Source organism: Mastomys coucha, unplaced genomic scaffold (genome assembly GCF_008632895.1).
Source record: "Mastomys coucha isolate ucsf_1 unplaced genomic scaffold, UCSF_Mcou_1 pScaffold6, whole genome shotgun sequence".
Classification (NCBI taxonomy): Eukaryota; Metazoa; Chordata; class Mammalia; order Rodentia; family Muridae; genus Mastomys; species Mastomys coucha.
In genome coordinates this window covers 94,746,316-94,768,001 of record NW_022196912.1, presented here as the reverse complement: position 1 = coordinate 94,768,001, position 21,686 = coordinate 94,746,316, and the positions used below count along the sequence as shown (strand labels likewise).

The 21,686-nt window shown below is 42.9% G+C and overlaps 1 protein-coding gene and 1 long non-coding RNA gene across 7 annotated transcripts in view; one reads left to right on the top strand and one right to left on the bottom strand.

Moving 5' to 3' along the window:
• The window catches only part of LOC116080697, a 23,536-nt gene extending 15,731 nt beyond the window's left edge, over positions 1-7,805 (top strand). For all 3 annotated transcript variants that reach the window (XR_004114555.1, XR_004114557.1, XR_004114558.1), the window contains exon 3: positions 7,628-7,805. This is a non-coding gene — a long non-coding RNA (uncharacterized LOC116080697). The remainder of the gene's footprint in view (positions 1-7,627) is intronic.
• Rad51b (RAD51 paralog B) overlaps positions 1-21,686 on the bottom strand; it is a 509,707-nt gene that overhangs the window by 34,459 nt on the left and 453,562 nt on the right. For all 4 annotated transcript variants that reach the window (XR_004114553.1, XM_031357180.1, XM_031357182.1 and 1 more), the window contains one exon: positions 14,127-14,230. Coding sequence is in view for 3 of the 4 variants with exons in the window: in XM_031357180.1 (XP_031213040.1) it covers positions 14,127-14,230 (104 nt within the window). In the remaining variant the exon portion in view is untranslated. The remainder of the gene's footprint in view (positions 1-14,126; positions 14,231-21,686) is intronic.

Below are 21,686 nucleotides of genomic sequence, written 5' to 3'. Positions count from 1 at the left end.
CCCCCCCCCCCCCCAGTTTAATGTACAGGTGTCCTCATAGAATAGGAGATTGCCCCTGAGTTAGAATCAAAATCCCTGACTAACTATTTAACAATCCTTTCTTCCAACAGAGAACACTGTGGAATTGTTCTTTGTATCATTGGGGCATTTACAGAATGTCAATCTCTCCCCAACTGTGAGTCCACTAAAGGATGGGAGCCTGCTGTGCTTTACCAAGGGGAGGGCAGTACTAGGACCTGTGTATGCAGATCCCTGAAGTGCTTCAGTGGACCCTTTTCAGAAGAGGCTCTGTTAGTTTCAAGCCCATCACCCCTACAAGACACTATTTCCAGTCATTAAAATGTTTCCTGAACTTAGATACATCTGGAAAGTTTTGGAAAATCCTACAGGAAGGAGACGAGGCCAAAGAGAGCTCCTTTTCCCATGCTATTCAGGAAGCGCTGCATAAAATCTTTGCCCTCCAAGACAGCCAGCTCAGGAGCCTAACTCATCTGGCTAGAGAATCACTGGAGATGAGAGGAGTACTTTGGGGAACTGGGTAATAAAGAACATATCTCGAGTCTTACACAAACCATTTATCAAGAGAAAACACTTTAGACCCATATCAGTCTATGTTAGAGAAACAGGGCTCATCCCAGGAGATTCAAGAGAGAGATTTAATTTTTGGAACTAGTTAATGCATGCTAAGGAAGGGTTGAAAGGAAAGAGAATAACAATGAAAAGAAGCTGCCTCCATAGCAGGGCTGGAGGAATCGAGAAAGAACTCCCATTGCTGCTGGAGCACAGAGGCTGAAGAAATTCATCCCATTGGATCTTGGACAACAAAGAGACCAGAGATAGGAACCAATAAAACTGTCTGAGATGGAGCTGGAGGCAGGGTGTGGGGGTCCGGGTGTGGGGGTTGGGGTGTGGGGGTCGGGGTGTGGGGGAGAATACACAACTTCTTTATACCTATCCAGAATGAATAGGAAGGGAGCCTTGGGGATTCGAACTGTAGGGGTTAGTTCTCTTGTGACATCAAGCTGAACTAGGAAGGGCAGAGAACACATCTAAGAGGAAATTATCTACTTACTGGAGGGATGCACAAGGCAGGTTCCTGACTGCCAACTTATAGCAGGTGTTTTACAAAAACCTTGAAGCTGAATGTTCTTCAAAATCACTGCTTACCGTACCTACTGACCTTAAATTTGCCAAGAATTCTCTAGGGAAGGAGGTGGGGCTACCCATAGGAGACCCCCTTCTTCAAGAAAGTAGAGGTCTACTGCAAAGTCGGTTATTTTCCCTCCCCCAAATAGGCATTGCCAAGCATTTCCTTCTGATGGCCTCCTATTCAGAAGCTAGGACTGTAACAGAGAAAATAATAGGGTTCTAACAGTTAAAGGCTTTGTCTAACTAAAGGCAGAGAATTAGGAGAGGACCTGTGTTTATGGCTGGATACACACAAAGGACTATTATAACAAATACTAACATTTTAATAAATTTTGTAACTAAAGGCTTTACATGTATTATATACCATCTTAGACTGTTCTATGTTGCTATATCTGAATACCACAGACTGGGTAATTAGTAATATACAGAAATGTATTTCAGTTCTAGGGCCTCAGATATTTAGTGATAGCCTTTCTTGCATAATCACATAATGGAAGTACAAAGAAAAGTTGAGAAAAGTAAAAGGGGGCCCAATTCACATTCCCACCATAATGATATTAACCTAGTCACAAAACCTTATGCCACAGCTACCTCTTAAATAGCTTATCTTTAAAATAAAATTAGTGAGTTAATTAATGATGTGTGTGCACAAGTGTGCATGTGTGCTGGTGTGCACATGCCATGAGGTCACCTGTCCCAGCAGGTTCTCATCTTCCACACGTGGAGGCAGAGTCTCTGGTACTGATGTTGATGCTGTACTGAATACTTCAGGCAGGCTAGCTGGCCTGTGCGCATTGGGGAAAATGCTGTTTTCATCTTGCTACTGGAAAGCTACAATTGTAGATGCAAACATCTGCATCTGGATTTTTATGGCTTTCATGTCTAGTGCTCTTACCTACTGAGCTATCTCCCTACCATGCCCCTGTTCCATCTCTTAACATTGTTAGTTACAACAACCATCAACTTTCCAGGATATGCTTGGAAAGGAACACATTCAAACTGTAGCATATACTTCTGTTTTTAGCTGAGGGGTTAAAAATCGCATTTTCATATATGGACAAAAGGGAACAAGGCCTTACCAATGCTATGGCAGACACTCATTCAACTCATCTCTATGAATTTACTTAGGAAATATTTGGCCTCTGGACAATTATACCACGTAGCAAGAGCCTTGCTGTGGAGGAGTCCCGGGGACTGCTGTTCCACTGAGATGTTCCACTGAGAGTAAGGGTATGGATGGTGCCTTAGAGGACTGGCTTTCTCACATCAATGGGATGAAATGCTGATGGCTGTCAGCTGCACCTGTCCCAAGGATCTCAAAGCAGGGGTGGGGATGGCAGACAAAGGCAAGGGAGGGGCCAGAGCAGAGTCACAGTAGGATCAGTTACAAGGATAACTTATATTGCCCACATAACTGCCCAATGTAGGGCAGTAGATCTAGAGAGGACATTGTGTAACTGGCTATTATTAAAAGAGAGCCACGTGGTATAAGAACAGCTGTTGAAAGGTTGGAGGCCATGTTGAATCTATTAAACTTTTTTTCTTTCAAGGGAATAGCAGTGAAAGACCACAAGATGGCCAGCATCTCATTTCACACAACAATGATTAGATCTTTAGTAGAGTGAAGGAACGGTACTTTCAGAGAACAGACAACTCAGGACCTAAAGGTAAACCAAGTTTACCTATGTGGAAAATGACTTTTTAAAGAAAAAGTAAGGGGTCAGATGTAATTTAAGTCATTCTGTCTCACCCATGAAGGAAGGGATGCATGTACGGGGTCTGCTATGGGCCTGCCCATTTTCACTGGAGAACATCCTGTGGAGAACGTCCACAGGCAAAGGACACAAAACAAATGCAAAAGTCAGTCCATGGAAAGACGTTGCTGGCAAGACCATAGTCTAGAAGCCAAGAGGAAAGGGCAGCGTTTTCTCTGACTGGATAGTATGATTCAGAGAGATGCCCAAGAGCTCATTCTCTCACATAACTGTTCTGGTAGTACACGGAGCCACAGAGTCATAGAAAATAACTAAGGGTTGCTAGATGGAGATCAAACTAGTCTTTTCAAGGTGAAGATCATTCCATTCTTTGAAGGACACATTCTATCAAATATAACCACTTCAGGTGGTTAACCCTAGGGTTGAACAGAGGAGTTAACTCTAAGTGCACACACAAGCAACCTTACATTAACATGGGATATAGTATAAACAGGATGAAGGTTAAAAACCCAGAGGTGTATACGAGGGAGGACATATGTATAATTGGAGCTGGTGCAAAGGAGAAGAAAAATTCTGGGCCAGAAGCCATGTGATTTAGAGCCAAAATTTAAAACTCTATAAACCTCAGTGTATTCACCTATAAATCATACCTAGAAATGCTACCCCATAGAGTTATTATGAGGTTGGAACAAGAGAATGCCCACAAAGAACTTAGAAGAGTAACTGGCCCAAAAGAAACCCAATAAATAGCTGGGATAAGAAAGCAAAGTAACCCCAAAGCCAGGACTGTGGGGGTCTTGGGTAGACAGCTCCTGGTCCCTCCCAAATTTACCCAGGACCTCAGTTTTTTATGAGCGCAGTGAAGATGTATCTCATCTGTGGTTCTAATGGGCAGTGAAGAGCTCTGTTGGGGAGTGTTGAGTCAACATTCCAGCCCAGAGACTTACTTTGAGTTCTGAAAAGAAGCTTTAGATGGTAGGCAGGGGGATTACAGGCACCACAGCTTGGCTACCAAAGGTGTTCTCAAAATCACAGTCCCTTTGGTAACAATAAAACAGGAGTCCAAGAGTCAAGCACACATAGTCTTTGTCCAAAATGCCAAGACTCTAAAGTTCTGCCAAGCCCAGAAGGGAAACTTCCAGAAGGAGAACCAAAGATGAAAAGCCTGTTTCAAGCATTTCAACCAAGACAGTTGTCAGAGCCATTGCCTGCTCTAGAGAAGGCTAAGGACAGGGAGAGGGGCAACAAGGTTAGAAGGCTGAGGGAAGAAAGGAGTATGTCAACTGAAAACTCCAAATTAGATAAAGCAGCAGAAATCATGAGAGCCCAGTGACTTCTATTGCTTCTGACAACCAATCATGCATTTGATAATGTGTAACGTATCATAAAACGCTACAGTAACATAAGACTTCATAAATTTGAACCGAATGCCAGAGACATATCCATTTACCCTCACACACCCATCATGTAACTCCCTTGTCTGCATCCAGTCCCTGCCCTTAACTCTGTAAGCTGTTTGGACGCTGGAAGAGCCTCACTCTACCCAGTGCTCCAGTCAGGGACCTCAGGAAGGATGAGAAAGGCAAATTAGCACTGTCCCTGACTCCGAACTCTCAGCCACAGGCCCTCTAGGGAAACAGCAGAGGCCATAGGGCCAGGTAGCCTGAAAGTGCACTGTAAGCATTCTCTCTAGCAAAGGCACCCAGACTGCAGTACTCTGACTTGGGCCTGCTTCAGTGTCATGTGCCACAAGGTATTTGCAGTCACTCACCCAGACAGAACAGAGCAGGTCTTCACCAGCCACTGTCAGGAGTATTTTAAAACAAAACAACACTCAGAACAAGGCCATCATCACTTCGTGTCCTTGTTCCTGAGAGGGAGGTGCCGTTCTCACAGGTAACTCTTTGAAGGTGAGTTAAATGACATTCTCCAGCAGTCTTTCAGGAAAACTAAGCATGAAGGGGAGAGGGAATGAGAGGTGATTTGCAGGGACAGAGAAAGAGAGAATGAGAATAAGAGCCATTAACTGTGAGACAGGTCTCACTTTCCAGTCCCTCATCTAATTCCTACACTTAGAAATGTAAACAATAGTAACACCAACAAACCCTCTATAACCTCAGATGACATGTTACCTGGGCTCCAGAGCGGTACAAACCTGTCTACATTTTGAAATTACCATTGAATATCCTTATTTATCTTACCAGCCTAGCTCTGCTTTGTAAGACTGGGGATGTTAACACCCGTGCTGAATTCAGGACGATTGTGGTGATGGATGGATGGAAACCATGCAGTTGAAAGAGTCAGACTTGAAGGCTGCAATGCCACAGGTTCTGTCACAGGCGTTTAGTTCTGCCTGGAACTCTGGGACCAAGCATGAGGCCCTGACAAAGCAGAAAATGGACCCCCTCCCCCCAACACACACAGAATGACTCCTGGTTTCTGCTGCCTCCTGTCCTGTTCACTGGAAACGCCTTTTCGCAGTGAACTTGTAAGACTCAAATGAGATAAAGCACAAAGCATCTTCCACACTGGAAAATCTAAGAAAATGGTCAGGAAAAGGCCCGAACACCTTTAACCTGTGAAGGCAGGCAACAGGAAACGTAGGGCTGAAAAGTGTCTTTCCAAGAGCACAATTGACGTTCACAGGAGATTGTCTGTAAGCGCAGATCCTCCACTGGGAATTCCTTGCTCGTTGTGATGTTTAACTAGGAAAAAGATTCCGAGTCTCCTCTCTGAGCCCAAGGTTCAAAGATTGACTTTTATAATTCATTGCTATGAAGAATACGAAGGTGTTTGTAGGAATATATATATGTATATATATATATATATATATATGTGTATGTATATATATATACATATATATATATTTGCAGAGTTCTATAGAATATTTTATGCACTACTGAAAGTCATGAGGGATACAAATAGCACATCCCTATTAGCTGAAGAATTCAGCTGTGTTTGGGGACTTTTTCTGAAACTCAGAGTCTGTCTTAAAGATTCATCAGAGACAGTGAAAACATGTCAGGGGTGAGAAGTGAATTCTAATTTCATGCCCATTTCTTGCCAGCTTCAGGGCTTTGTATTACCCACTTAAGCCCAGTGACTTGCCCATCTGTAAGTTAGTTGGGAGGTTACAAAAGGCATGAGCCTAAGAGTTGCTGTCGCAAAAGTCACCAGCAGCTTCCTAGGGGGTTCTGACCCTGCCTCCTGGATGCCTTAACTGGCTCCATCAGTGGGGACAGGGCCCAGGGCCTTCTGGGTCACAGGCACCTTAGCTTATCCAGTGACTCACAGTAGTTAGGGAACACTGGATAAGCCAGGAGGTATTTTGAATGAGACACTGTCACGTTCTAGTGGAAATGCAGATTCAAATGCCAACCAATTCACAGTTGATAAAGATAGGAAAGCCTTCTTTCTCTTTGCTTTCTCTGAGGTCTGCTCCGTGGTTTCTTCACCCATAAGTAAAAAACCAAGGGTAAAACTCAGCATCCTCCCTTACCTTCATTTTCAAACAAGCAAAACACATTTCAGCGCCCTTGACTCACAGGTCATAGGCCTCGTCCAAGAGATTGCATAGCTGTTTTTCTATGTTGCTTCCCAACTGAAAGCATTTTTTTTTTTAAAGCTAGACAAACAGGGTCTTCAATTTGGTTCCAAAGCCCTGTGTCTGTTTTACTTCCTGTAACGGCTTAGATTTCTCATTTGGCCTCCTTTCCTTTGCAAGTTGGAGCTGGGAGGGTCATTGCACCAGAGGATCTGGAACTAGACAGTAGCATGCAAAAATAAAGCTGCTCAGAGCTGGAGAAGGATGGAGAGAGAGGCTTATGCCTGGAGGTTCAGCCTTCAGAGGCCCAAGTAGACCTAGTACTAGGCTCCTGGTGGTTGGAGACCAGGATCTTTAAAGAGAGAAAGAAGGACATGTAAGCAGGAATAAGCCTGCTACAAAAATAAGGGTATATGGTTTAATACACGAATAAATATATTCTTTAGCTACATATATGTTTCTTGTACTTTTTTTGGTTGTTTCAGGGTTTTTTTCTTTTATGAAATGGTGATAACAACTAATTTACAACCCTACTTTGACAAAAAAAAAATGCTTTCATTTTTATTTAGACTTTTAAAGTCGCTAAGGTGTTCAGATTCTCCTAAGGAAGATGCACTCTTGAGTGAGGGTTCATGATCTGTCCTAGCTGAAGGTTAGAATAAAGGGGCATCAACAGAAGGCCCAGGGACCAACTGCACCTGTGTTCTTAACTAAATGTGCCCAAGCCTTAAGAGAGAGCCCCCTTTCCTGGGATCCATTAAGAAATGATGATAGTAGGCATACTGATTTTTTTTTAAAAGTTATTGTTGTTGTTGTTATTATTATTGTTATTATTATTATTACTATCATTAATGTGTACGGGTGTTTTGCTTGAATGTATGTTTGTGTACCACATGTATACAGTGCCTATGGAGGCCAGAAGAGGATACTAGATCCCTGTACCTGAATTTACAGATTGTTGTGAGCTGCCATGAAGGTGCTGGGAGTCAAACTTGGGTCCTCAGGAAGAACAGCCAGTGCTCTTAACAACTGAACCACCTCTCCTAGCTACTGGCTTTTTTTCCCAGGAGCCGTATCAAGTGTGTGTGTGTGTGTGTGTGTGTGTGTGTGCGCCTGTGTCTCTTAGGTGGTAAGAAGGATACAGCTATGTGTTTCTTAAGTGTGGAGATAGTCATAGGGGTTGTTGTCTTGGTAACTGTGTTGTCCTTTTTTCCATTAGGTGGAAAAGCTGTGTATATGCTCTGTGACACCAACTCAACATAACTGTGGCCACAGCATCCTTTCAAGTAGAATTTCCTCGGATTTTTCTTTATCTACCTGCCCTCCTACCTACCTATTTACTTTCCTACTTACCTGGTGGCCTGAAAAAAGAAACAAAGAAAGAAGAAAAACCCCAAGTCTTTAAAAGTCACTATTTTCCTAATCTGCACAATACCTGTTTAAGAGCATTTCTGATTGAGGAGTGTGGGCAAAAGTTCAGATTTTACACTTGAGCAGTCTGAAAAGGGAGGCAACATTCATACTCCAGGCAATGCACTCGGCTGGAATTCCATGTTCCCTTGGCTATTTCTACAGATATTTATGCTTAAAAGCAGGTCCTCCCACCCAGTTGAACAGCCAAACTCTCTTTTACATATGTGATCAGTGATCTCTCTCTCTCTCTCTCTCTCTCTCTCTCTCTCTCTCTCCACACACACACTTCTCCCCTCTTCTCTCTGCTCACTCCCCTACCTACAAAGAGCAGACAAGCAGATGTGCTGGGGTGAAAAGCGAGCGAGATAGTTTGATTACCGGGAAGCTATCTGTGAGAAGGGTTTATGTTTGTGTTTAACTAAGTATGATCTCTCTGGAGCAGAAATCTTCAGCGAAATCTGAAATCAAGGAGATACAAAACTGTCTTACTGAGACTTATCCCACCTAACATCATTTAATGTTTCAGTGAACACGGGTATAAATCTCACATTGTGGCCTATTCTACCCTCAAGTACTTCTGTGTACCCTCAAGTACTCAAGCCACCTGTCCCTGAAGGTGGCTGTAGGATCCCTCCCTCATGGGCCATGGGCCATGTTTGGGGCTCTGGCTTGGTTATTTAAAGGGATGCCTATGAGGATTCTAGTAGACTGGCTCCCATTCTTCCATAGCTCCCAGCAGATTGCTCCTGAATTGTCTTCATGGTCAATATTCCTATTACACTGCTATACAGATGTCTGCTTGTAGTTGTGGTCCGAAGTGAAACTTTTTAGCTGACTACTAATGCTTTAAGGAACTCCTAAGCTGCAACATTCGGTATGGGGAAGAGTAATTCAAGGCTGTGCTCATGTTTTAATAAAATAATGCTTTTCTCATCACTTGTTTTATGACAGTTGCCTAGGACTTGCCTCCTGTCACCTTAGCACGCTAAGAAGGATCTGTCCACCTCTTTCTTTTTCACCTTCCTTCTGAACAAAAGCCTCACATGTGTGTCACACCATGTCCTCAGCTCTGAAGCTACATCTTCAATGAACTCCTAGTTCGGGGCTTGTGAGTACAGGAAGAGACATAAGTGTCTGGTACAATTGTAATCCAGAGGGAAGTGGGGTCAATGAAGGCGTGTGTCTTCACAGTGACGAAGACTGGGTTTTTGAAAGGAAATTCCATCACCAGAAAAGAAACACTGGCTACTCAAGTCCAAGGCCAACAATAGCCTATGGCACTGAGGAAAGCCGCAGATCCAAATCAGGTTTAGGACTTGAGTCTATTGTATTGGTCTTATGAACGTATGGGCTCATCTCTTAAGTGTTCAGTAACTTTAGGGTGCCTCCCAAGAAGAAGATGAAAATACCATTATAAAGCCTATTCAAATAAACTGCCTATATGAAATGGCTACTTCCTTCCAATCTGTTGAAATAAGAGAGTCATAATATTTATTTCATCAAGAGGGCGTGAGGCTTAGCCAGGATTAATTTATTTCATTACTCCTTCTTGGGCACTTCAAAATTTATATAATACCATACGTGGTTTGTAGGAACCGACTTCGTGAGGATTTGATGGAAAACACTCAGAATGTTTCATCAGGTTTTGCATCTACGCTCCAACTTCCTGAGTCATCACAGGGGACCTGACGCTTCAGAAACTTCCCAAATGTTAGTGTTGGCCAATTCACTGTGTATATTGCTGCCTCTTTTTTATTTTATTTTTAAAGATCTATTTATTTATTTTATGTATATAAGTACACTGTAGCTGTCTCCAGACACACACCAGAAAAGGGCATCAGGTCCCATTACAGATGGTTGTGAACCACCATGTGGTTGCTGGGAATTGAACTCAAAACCTCTGGAAGAGTGGTAGTCAGTGCTCTTAACTGTTGAGCCATCTCTTCAGCCCATATTGCTGCCTCTTTAATCCTCCCAGAATTTTTACCAGTGGTGGAACCTTCTATCAACTCTGCATTTACTAATTATTCATGCTCTTATAGGGCATACTATTTTCATGGTTGTCTTTCCAATCAAACTGAGCAATGAGAGGGGATCAGAGACATTTCTTCATTCTTTGATTCTAGTATCTTCTACCAGATAATGAGTAGACAGGGGGTAATTGAACAAAAATTTGTCAAAAAAAATGCTGGGAGAAACCCTCTGTTCAGTTACAAGGCAGAATCCAGCCTGTACCACCATATGACTACCTTCCAGCTATGCTTCTGTGCTGGGTGCACCATCTTAACATCTCCCTTCCTGTCCATCCTTAGGTACCTGTTATTTAAAGCATGGGCTCTCAACCTTGCTAGTTCAGTAGAATCACCTGGATGAGCTTTACACATGAAATAAACGCTGATGCTTATGTGTGCTCTCCTGTTCCCCCTCCCCAGGCAGAGACTTTGCTTTAGCTAGTCAACATGGAGCTCTGGCACTGGTGTTTTATAAAAGGTCTCATACTGAAGCTGCAATGCAGCCAGGCTTGAGAGCTACTGGTTGGAACTACTCAGGTCCCACCAGCCTCTCCTAGTGTCTTCTAGGATGCCCCTGCTGATTTTACCTTTCTTTAGATTCACAGTGGTTACTGTTTTAACCATCCATGCAGGAATTACCCAGACACCATACTGTGGTGGCATTTCACTATCCCTTACTCTGGCTTCCCTGTTGATTATCTATGACTACATACATGTGCATACACAAAATCTTCCATCCTTGACTGGAAGGTGCTCAAGTTCGCAACTATGCCTTTTTGTTCCCCTAGTACTTCTATGCCATGCACTTGGTGAGCTCACATATATTTCTGCATGATTTTAAAGGTCAAGGGGAAGAGTAAGACCTAGTAGAGGCCACTTTCATTCTACTCGAAAGTCATATCTTCAGTTAGAAGAAAAATATTGCAAAATGATTAGAGCAAGGTTGAAGCAGCACAGGGAAGTGGAAAGGAGCCCTGAATTAGCTCAAAACAAAGTGTATGCAGCTTCTTAAGAAGGTTTTTGCAGACACAGAAGCAGAATAAACAAGGCTGAACTTGGCTTGTACCCTGATAAGGAGATTTCTTTCTTAGTTATATAATTTTACCATTTCCAGGGTGTAAAGAAAATAATCAGCCAAAAGGGGGGGGCTCCTTTCTCTGGACAATACAATTTAACTTCTAGGCTGCTCAGCTTGACCTGACCCCTACTGGCCTCATGATCCCAGACTAACTAAGCCTTATATTCAGGAGCCCTGGTGCAGGATAAAACATAATTCTTACTCCATAAGTTTGATCCCTTGGTAGAGTGGTCTCTGTTTACAGACTGAAAGCAAGACACAAACCAAAGCTCACAAACTATACCTGCTGTCTTCGAGTTGGTGTCTCAAAAGTGTGGCTTTCCTAAAATGGCCCTACATGCTCTCCTGCTGAGAAGCACCAAAAGAAGGTATTTCTAGACTAACTTGAAAGGATTGTTTTGTTACCCATATCACCAAAAAACCTTATCTTCATATGGCTTCACTGCGTTGTCATGAACTGAGACCACAGGAAAGAGCAAGTGGATCACTAAGCTCACTCTCTGCTTAGGCAAGATAAGGTCATCAGACTGAGATGTGTTTCCTATATCCTAGGTATTATAATCCTAGGTATTAGGTCATATACTTAACAATATATTTCTTCTGAGAAATTAAATGTATGTTATCTTGTCTGGATTGGTAGGCCAGTCATATTTTTATTAATTGTTCGTTGTTGTTAGAAAACAAGACTCAAAGGCATTCAAGTCTGCTGCTGACTGATTAGTAACCAGGGCAACACGTTTTCCTTTGCAGATCATACCAATGACCCATCTAATGGGATATTAGTTCATAGACGGTCACTGATCCATCCACACTTTGTTCCTGTGCCTTCTTGTGATCAATGGCCTGTGTTTGACCCTAGCAGTCAAGAGCCACCCAAATCCTCAAGTCACCAAAGATACAAAAAAAGAACATCGGTTCTGTCAGGTACTTTCTGTTGGCTCTGACAAAATAGACATGGGTGAACATGTTATAAGGAGAACAAAAAAATATGGTTTTGACTTTATTTATTTCTAAATTTTATCTAGAATTAGAAAAACTAGAATCTGGAAGCCTGGATTCATTCCATGGTACTGTATGTGAAAGATCACAGAATCAGTATGTTTTAGGAAGAAAGCCATTTCAAATTGAAGGCAGAGATCGGATGGGTTTTCAAGAAGTAGGGTCCATGAAGTGAAAGAATCAATACTGACACAAAGGTCCCCGGACTCACAGAAAGCACTAAAGAAACCAGCAATGTTAAACACACAGGCTTGTCTCTTCGATGGAAGGGATATATACCTGTTCTGTATACCAGAAGGCCAGGAGTGGATAGACAGTTAATAACCCCGTGACCTTTGCTATCTGTAGGGCCAGGCCTCACCCAAGTCCCCCAGATTGCTTATTGCAGACTCTTCCTCCTTAGACCTTTAGATCTCCTTAGATCTTTGTTTCTCAGTCAATAGAATCCATCCTTACAGATGTCACATGTACTGTATAGCCTGATGATCTCTACATTATCGGTATGACCAAGACCACACCAGATCCTAGGCCCTTAAGCAATAGAGTCCATCTTTATAGAAGAGGTCACATGTGTTTTTGCAAAACTCTTTTGAGCTTTGATGGAGTCATGCTTTAAGCTTCACTATGCACACAGGACTGAGATAATCTTTACCAGGAAACTTATTTCCAAAGTTGTGTTGTACTTAAATGTGTCTAAAATAAAGTGCTTGGTGTCAGACTTTCACAGTTTGAACCAATACCAGCTAAGTCATGTTAACTGGATTTCCTTCTTTGCCTCACAAGGACTGTTACTCTGCCAGCCCTGGTGGTCGGTTATCAAGGCCTCTGCCCACACCCATTAACAAAGACTGTTGCTATTTTCAGTGGTTCTTCTGATAGCTACAAACTGTTTTTTTTTTTTTTTTTTAAACTGACATTCACCACCTAAAGAACCCACCAATGGTCATTAGGTTCTCCAGAAATCTTCTGGATGTATTCCATCAAAAAAAGTGTTGGCCTCAGAACTAGGATACTGGAACCACAGTGGAGAGGTGTCTCTGAGTAGCAGATGTGCTAGGGCCAAAACACAAGAATGCTTCCTTGGATGCAATAACCAGCTTTACCTTCTCAGAACAGGGCTGACCTAGTGTCTAGGCTGAAATGCTGTTTACACAGGCCCAAGAAAATCAAGAAGAATCCTCTGGTCTGTAACCAAAGACCAAAGATAAAGTTGTCTGGAAAAGGCAAATAAATGCCCATATCTGTATTTGATGATTCCTGCCTCCTTGCTAGAAAAAGAGCCAATTTATCTCTTGCTGTAAAAGCAACACCATCCTGCCCCATTTTCCCTGGAAAGAGCACCAGTGCTACCCCCCTTCTTAATTAACCTGGATCTGATGTGTATTTAGCTGGCAAATCTGGCGTGTGAATTCTGCTTCATTTAAAACATCAGAGTATCCGCCCAATCTTTTCCCTTTGCCTGATTTCCTGAGAGATGCTAACTCAGTCTGGTCAAAAAGTGGGAAAAAGTTGAGGCAGGGCATCAGGAGATATAAACTTCGTGAGTTTTAAAAAGAACAGGCTCTAGGGTTCCTTTCTCTGGAGTGGGGAGAGAAGATTAAGAAGGGGGTGGACAGTATTACTTTCTGAATAGAGGGATTCTTGCTAGAGGCCAGAAACCTAAACAGGGGGACCTGAGGAGGCCAGCATGTTTTCAGAGCACCCTCTCATGTCACTTAGTTCTTTAAACCACTAGCATATGCAACAATGTAAAAGCTACACACTGGGCTTAGCACTAAGTAGAAGTTGTCCACCTTAAGGTCTCATAACACACATACTCAGAAAAAGCATGGCAACTATTTAATCTGCTCACAAATTAGCTAGTCCTCAACAAAGATATAACGGAGTAATCACTTGGAGTTGGAGGCATTTAAATCCTTCTAACCATGGTCCCCAGTCATTCTAGATGTTGAGGAAATGCCAACTGCAGGACCCATTCTCAAACTGTTTTCCTGTGATATGGCCAACTCCCCTCCCCTCTCCTCCCCTCCCCTCCAGTCCATCCCCTGCCTCTTTTATTGTAGTTGTTCTTAGGACAAGAGAGAGCTTCCCTTGTGGTCAGTCAGTGCTTGCCCAGGACAGATATGGTGGCGACCACCTTCAGATGCTCTGTTTTCCGGTTCATCTCTTTTCTCTGACCTTCATGCTTGAAGAACTCTGTGGGAGCACTCACTCACCTGCCTTCTCTCTGAATCAAGGTACTGGAGAATCAGCCGGGTGTTCACACAGTGACCCCATGTGTTTCCTAGTGCGGCTACCAAACAGCTGGATCCAGAAGTGCCTGAAAAGAGATAGAACAAAAAAAAAAAAAAAAAAAAAACCAGTTTGCAGAGAGGCCCTGGCTGACATGGCATTTGACTTAAGCTCAGTCATTATCGTTACTCAGGAGAATACTCAAGGCTCCATCACAACAAAAGTAGGTGAGTTAGAGAAGGCTGGCACTAAGGAACTGGGGACTAAGGACGAGCCAGCATGGAGTCCTTCAGCCTTAGCGGAAAGTGACCTGCAATGGGCAAACAAAGGCAGTTACACATTAACAAGAAGATACATGGGGTAGCTCATGAAGAACCACACCTCTCCCATCCCTGGCAGAGGGCACATGTGCTACTCTACTGTTTATGAGCAGTCTTCATTTAGTTGAACTAGTAGGTCTTTGGTTAGATTGTTAAGCATCTTAACTCAGTTTTCCTTATTGAACATCTACACTCAAAAAGGGAATCCGGGCGGGCTCAGCCTTTCGCATCCAGTCTGCTTTAGCTTGCTCTATTTCAAGAGAAACATTCCTTTACCCTCTAAGAGTTTCTTGTAAGGAGGATCTGAACTGGACTTCATGTGAATTCCTAGCTTACTTCAAGTTGCATGTGGACAGCTATCTCATATCTGCAAAGCTTCACTGATCTCTTTTGACACTACCAGGAGAAACCATCCCTGCTTCCAATCCCCTTTCTCTTTAAAGGCAAGCTGCCAAGCCCTGCTTCAGGGAATCCAGCTCCCTCTAATTCAAGTCTGACACATCCTGAGGTTTCCTCCTCAATTTTGTGCCCTCTTTGACTCCAGGCCAAAGGCAGGGAAGCTGGCCTGAGGGACCCATTGAACCCTTTGCCTCCCATTGAGATGTCATCTCTTTTCAGTGAGGAGACTGAGAACATAGATGTTCGCTGAATTAGCTGAAACAAAATGAGGCATCATTTGTAGCCTCCTCACGGCACCATCTCATCTGCATCCCACCGTGGTCAAGTAGGACAGACAAAGTTTAAGGCAGTACCAGTTCCACCCAGCTGCAAGTTCTTAAGTCTAAAAACCACAGAAATGGTGTTCAATGGGCCTTAGCCAGAGGTGACTTTATTGGCTAATATCTAAGTGGGAGGGCTACAGGCATCTAGAAGGTGGAGGCCAGTGTTGTTGCTGAACATCCTGTAATGCACAGAACAGGACTATCCACCCCTTAATAATATAACAGTTCTGGAACTCCAAAGTTAAGTAATGAATGCACTGGGTGAAAATCAATCACATGGACTTCAATAAGGAGATTTAAAGAATTTACCATCAAATAGAAAAGAGTAAAATTTAAAGTACCCCTGCCTCATGTGTACACAATCCAAAACATGAACAGAGGAAGGTGAAAATAAATAATCTGGCTGTGGGAACACACCCGGATCTAATCCTTTTGGTCCTCCAAGCCCGAGGATAAGATGCTAATTCCTGAACTGTATATTCTGCCACCTTTGTCTCCTGCCCTGCCCCTCCCTCTGACTTGACCTCTCTGAGCTCCCTCCATGAATGGCTTCCTGAGACCTTCCCACTTCTCAGTTCTCACCAGCCTTGACCTCTGATCAGCAAGTGATAAAGCTCTCCACGCCTCGCTACAGACTCTTCTGGTGGCCTCTGCTGACTTTTACCTTGGAGAGCACTTCTTTACCCTTTCAGTCTTTTATCTCTCTCTTCTTCATCTGGGTGGACCCCAGGAAACTGGGCATGGCCAGCATTTTTTCACATCTAATACTCAATGCTAAAGAGCCATTGAGTGGTTATGAAGTGAATGTTGATTATTAGTAAGAGGATAGGTCTTTCTTATCTCAGAGATGAACTCACTTCCGGTTCCCTTGAGATACACAACTTTCCATCTCCCGTCCACTGTCCTCTCCTTGGTACTGGGTTACAGAGGGTATTTTCCTACAAGTAGATACCGCACTTTGAACACATTCACCCATATCTCTCTGTTTTCTCCTTTTTTCTTCTCCCTCCTTATTAGCCACCTTTGTTTTACTGTTTCCTTTCCATATTCATACCATATGTACATATATGATTTTATGTTTTTTGGTTTGGTTTGGTTTTTCGAGCACAGGATTTCTCTGTATAGCCCTGGCTGTCCTGGAACTCACTCTGTAGACCAGGCTGGCCTCAAACTCAGAAATCTGCCTGCCTCTGCTTCCCAAGTGCTGGGATTAAAGGAGTGCGCCACCACTGCCCGGCAATTTTATGGATCTATATTAAATCTAGGAAGTATGAGTAAGAGAAAATACATACTATTTGCCTTTTGGGGACTCAATTTACTTAATACAAATATCTCCAATTGCATCTTCTACTTTACTGTAAATGATATAATTTTATTTTTTATTATGTCTGAAAAAATCCACCTATCTCTCTATACCATGTTCTCTTTAACTACTACTCTGCTATAGACAGAGGTTGATTCCATAATTTAGCTATTATTTTTATGTGTGAGTGTTTTGTCTGCATATATGTCTGTGTGCATGTGTGTGTTTGGTGCCCACTGGGGCCAGAAGAGGGTGTCAGGTCCTCTGTAACTGGAATTGTGGAGGGTTGTGAGTCACTCTGGGTGCTGAGAGTAGAACCTAGGTCCTCGTAAGAACAGTGAATGTTCTTCACTGCTAAACCACCATCTCTCCAGCCCCTCTTTTGATTTTTAAAAAGAAATGCCCAAAATATAGGTTTTGAGTCAATTCTCCTGATTTAAAAGTGTTGACTTGGTCTGAGACTATTGTTCAGTGGTAGAGTACTTGCTTACCACGTACAAGGCCCTGGATTCAATTCCATAGCACCACATATAAAATTTCCCTTAATATTTACATTTTAAGGGTTTTTGTTGTTGTTGTTCTGTTTTGCTTTGTTTGTATTTGTTTTTCAAGACAGGGTTTCTTTGTATAGACCTCATTGTCTAGGAACCAGTTCTGTACACCAGGCTGGCCTTGAACTCACAGTGATTTGCCTGCCTCTGCTTCCAAGTGGTGGGATTGAAGGCATGCACCACCACCCAGCTAAACAGATGGGCTTCATGCCCATCAAGATTTTCTACCTGCTCATTGCCCTTCCTCCTCTAAAGTTACAAAGTTCCTTTTAAAATTCTCTCATTTACCTCCGTTTTCTATTGTGGCATATTATTTGTGTGATTTTTGTATAATGTACATTATAAATGAGCCAGAGGCATGTCTGGTTTATGCCAGCAGGCCCTGCATCACTTCACACAAGGATGCTTACACTGATTAAATGACTAATAAGTTATTTCCACTCGATGCTGAACCATGCTAGAGACTTGTTTTAACAGCATATTTACATTCTTAATTCTACCTTAAGCTAAAATTAATAGGTTTGCATTTTTTCAAGCAAACTGTAGAAGCTAGCTGTTTATACATCTCCTAAGTGAGAGGATTAAGGGAACCTGTGCTTTACAGTTTGCCAAGAGGAGGCTACATGTGAACAATTAGGAATTACTGATTGGTTAAGAACTTACAACTCTTTTTTTTTTTTTTTTGGTGGTGATAAAACTGGAGGAATGTCCTAATTCTAAAGAAAGGCAAAGGATGGTTCTAGAGATAAGAGACACATCAGGGCATGGGCAACTGTTTTAAACATTTCATAGAAGTAATAAATAAACAAATGGTTATAAAACAAACAAAAATAAAGCAAACCATAAAAACCCTCTATACTACTAGGTCAACGAGAACGGGGTGGATCGGTGGCAGATACTTAGCTATTCTTTGGTCAGATATATTTGGGCCCTAATCAAGAACATCAAGGGCAAATGACAGAGAAGCTTCCAGGGAAAACTCTGAAAGAGTGGCTTTGAGGAGACACGCTTCAGAAGCATTTACAAGCATCAGGCTGGTGTAAGGATAACCCCAGCAAGTTGAAAACCATGAAGACGGTGCTTTCGATTTTACTATATGCTAGGCACTATGTAAACTCCTCAAATAAAGACGCCTTATACTATTTAAATTTCATATCTCAGTACACATTTTTTTTTGAGCCCTACAATAGTCTATGAGATAGCAACCCTATCAATTCTATTGATAGACTTAAGCTACGAGAGACGACGTCAGTTCCTCAAAGTCACATAGAGTTGACTTATGGCAGAGCTACGGTTCAAAACTAGGCTGCTAACCCCTATTTTGATTAGTCTTCTCTGGGCTCATCATGTCTTGAAGATCAAATACCTTGTTATTCTCCTGTGCAAGGAGAAGAGTCCTGGATTGCCCAAAGGCCCATCTCAGGAAGGGTCCTGACAAGCTATCTTATCACTCCTATGAAACTGCATGTCACTCAGACTCCACAGGCAGCTTCCTTTGTTCTGATGTTCAGTGATAACACAGGGCAAGAGGTCTCCACAAAGACAGCACATGCATGCCTTGGCTTGGCAAGTTATTTAACTTTGCTCAACTGGCCTAGCAGCTGCATTCACACAAGTTAGGTGGCCTACAGCTGACCTTCCCTGGTTAGAGGTTTAAACTCGGGTTAGGAGAGGAAAGATAGGTCGCTTCATGGGGCTTCAAACACAAGAGAAGAACTGGAGGCGGCCCTGGTGGTAGGATCACTTGAGAGGGGTCAACGGGGAGACTATCAGTTACGATACAGTCATGGCCTTGTTTCCTATAGGAGAACTTAGTGGTCGTTCCTGTCTTTGGAGTTTCTAGCGTTCCCCCGAGAGGGCTGGATTGAATTCATTAATGCAGTTTATGTGAAATTCAAAGCAGGGAGAGTCTGCTTACTGGCTCTTTGTAAAAGGTGATTTCCTGCCCAGTGACCTCATTGGTTAGGAAACTGATAAGTAGGTCTTCTCTATGTTCATTTTCAGCAGAAGTTCTGAAAACTGGGGCACTCTCCCTTCCTCCTATTTTTGAACAACTGTGATATTTAGACCTGCCAAGGCTGTATGACTTCATTGTCTGGCATTTGGTGGATTCCGATACAAATAAAAAATAAGTCAAAAAAATGAACTTGGACTTGAAAATATTTTCATTATTGTTTTTTTTTTTTCCCATTCTCACAGGCTTGATCCTGCAGAAGCATTTGGGTAAGGTCCCCAGAACAGCCTATTTCATTCACACTGAATCAAGGCTCTCTCAAAAGACTGTGGGAATCCTTATTCCCCACTCTCTCAGAGACTTGGTTAGGTGAGTCAAAGCTTGCTAGTCTCCCTCTGTGATTGCTTACCCATCTGTAAAATTCGAATAATAATTCTTGCCTCCAGGCAACCAAAGGTTCTTCGTGACCCTAGATGGAGATACTTGATACGGATACATAGCAGGAACAAAGATACAAACACAGAAGATGAAAGTTGAGGAAGAAAGGACGTTTAATCGTAGCTCTCTCTGTTTCTTCATTCTAATCGTTATCGCAAAGCTTAGGAATGAAGGACCAGGATGGGGATTCTGAAACTTCTCCCAGAACTGCTATCTTTTGGAGTCAGTTCCCAGCATCTGGTGGGAGCTGGATAGGAAGACACATTTCTCACATGGTCTCCCTACTCTGTGTGCACAGGGTGTAGCCCTCATAATTTCAGGGCTGGAGGAAGATAGCCAAGTTGTTAGGGAGCCTGGTTTCTAGAAGGTGATGGGAAGCTGGTACCACTCTGTGCCAGTCAGAAAGGATCTCTCTCTCTCTCTTTCTCTCTCTCTCTCTTTCTCTCTCTTCCTCTCTCTTTCTCTCTTTCTCTCTCTCCTCTCTCCTCTCTCTCTTCCTCTCTCTTTCTCTCTTTCTCTCTCTCCTCTCTCTCTTCCTCTCTCTTTCTCTCTCTCCTCTCTTCCTCTCTCTTTCTCTCTCTCTCTCCTCTCTCTCTCTCTCTTCCTCTCTCTTCCTCTCTCTTTCTCTCTCTCCTCTTTCTCTTTCTCTCTCTTTCTCTCTCTCTCCTCTCTCTTTCTCTCTCTCTCTCTCTCTCTCTCTCTCTCTCTCTCTCTCTCTCTGTAGGGTACTGTAATGAAAGTTTCTTTTCTGAGAACACTTGAATTTACGACTTCTCTGTTACACGTTTCTGAGAGGTCAGACTGTTGCTAGTGAATAACAGAAGCATGTTTGCCCTGTGGCAGAGGACTCAAATTTTAAGTGAATAGACTTATGCGTGTTTAAAAATAAGTGAAAACCCCCACCCCCAAAACATACAAACAAACAACCACCCCCCCTCCCCCGAAAACCAAACTAACAAAGAGGTGACTTCCAGAATAGGAACGGAAGGGAAGGGAAAGCTCATGGGCCTAAAGGAATGCATGTTTTGAATACTTGGTCCTTCTTGTCCTGTTGGATAAAAAGTAAGTTCCCGAGATAAGAAGTAGGAAATTTAAAACAACAATGCTCAGGGTTTTCAGGACTGAGGAGTGTAGGGAAGGATGCTGGGCCACCAGGGAACTTTCTATAGCACGCTTGATGGGTCTGGCCCTGTGGTTCTACGGCTGGCTTAGCTACAGTTTTCATCGAGTACTTGGGAGAAGGAACAGTCATAACAAAGCACCCAGGAGTGAGCCTCAGGGCTGACCCTCCCTCAGTACCTTCACCCATGGTCAGAAGGAGTTGTTCAAAGTGACTTCGAATGCCCTTGGGTTTACTTACAAACAAAAACAAAACAAAATGGAAAAAACCAAAATCAATAAACAAACAAACAAACAAAAAATGGGGTCTATGATATTTTGACAGCAAAAAATAGGCTTCTTACTCAGGGCCTCATCTCTTCTAGGAGGCCTCAGCACACAGTACTCCCATACCGTCTTTAACTGCCAAGTCCTGAGTAGCAACCATTTACACCTAAAGACAGTACAAGCATTCAGTCCCTTTTCTGATAACAGGGTTCTGCCCAAATCAGGGATTTGTCTTAGTCTATTCTACCAACTACAACCTATGAGGACCAACTTCTAGCAAACACAATTTCCAGTCAACAAAGCTTAAACTCCAGAGTCTGAGTAGTTGAATGGGACCAAATGGAGCTCACCATCCATCTGACTCCATTTCTCCTGTTCCAGGCTAGGCCAGGGAGCCGCTGAGCGGTGGCAGACATTTTTCCATTGGCTTGCCCATTTGATCTAGGGAAGCGACTAGAGAATCCAGGTTACCCCAATAGAAACATGAAGTAGTGGAAATATTCAAATTCTTTCCTCCTGGCTTTCCAAGTAGTCTACGCTGCCTAGTTGGGGGCTCAACAGTTTTCACTGTGTCTGATGCAGAAAGACAATTTCAATAACCATAGTTGAAGAGGAACGGGACACTACCTGGGACAGTAGTTCTAAAACAAAGATTCAAGGTGACCTACGAGATCCATGAAGCCGCAGGGCCAAAGTATCAAATAGAGAAATTGGGAAGGCTCATTTATTGCTTCTCCAACACAATTTCCTTGGGGGCTTGCAGTTCAATAGCTGAACCTGTGAACCAGCTGTATTTAGGGTGCTCTCTGCTTCCTTGGGTCTCTAAAACTGACAATCGTCTGTAGGTCAAGTTCCAACGGAAGTGACATT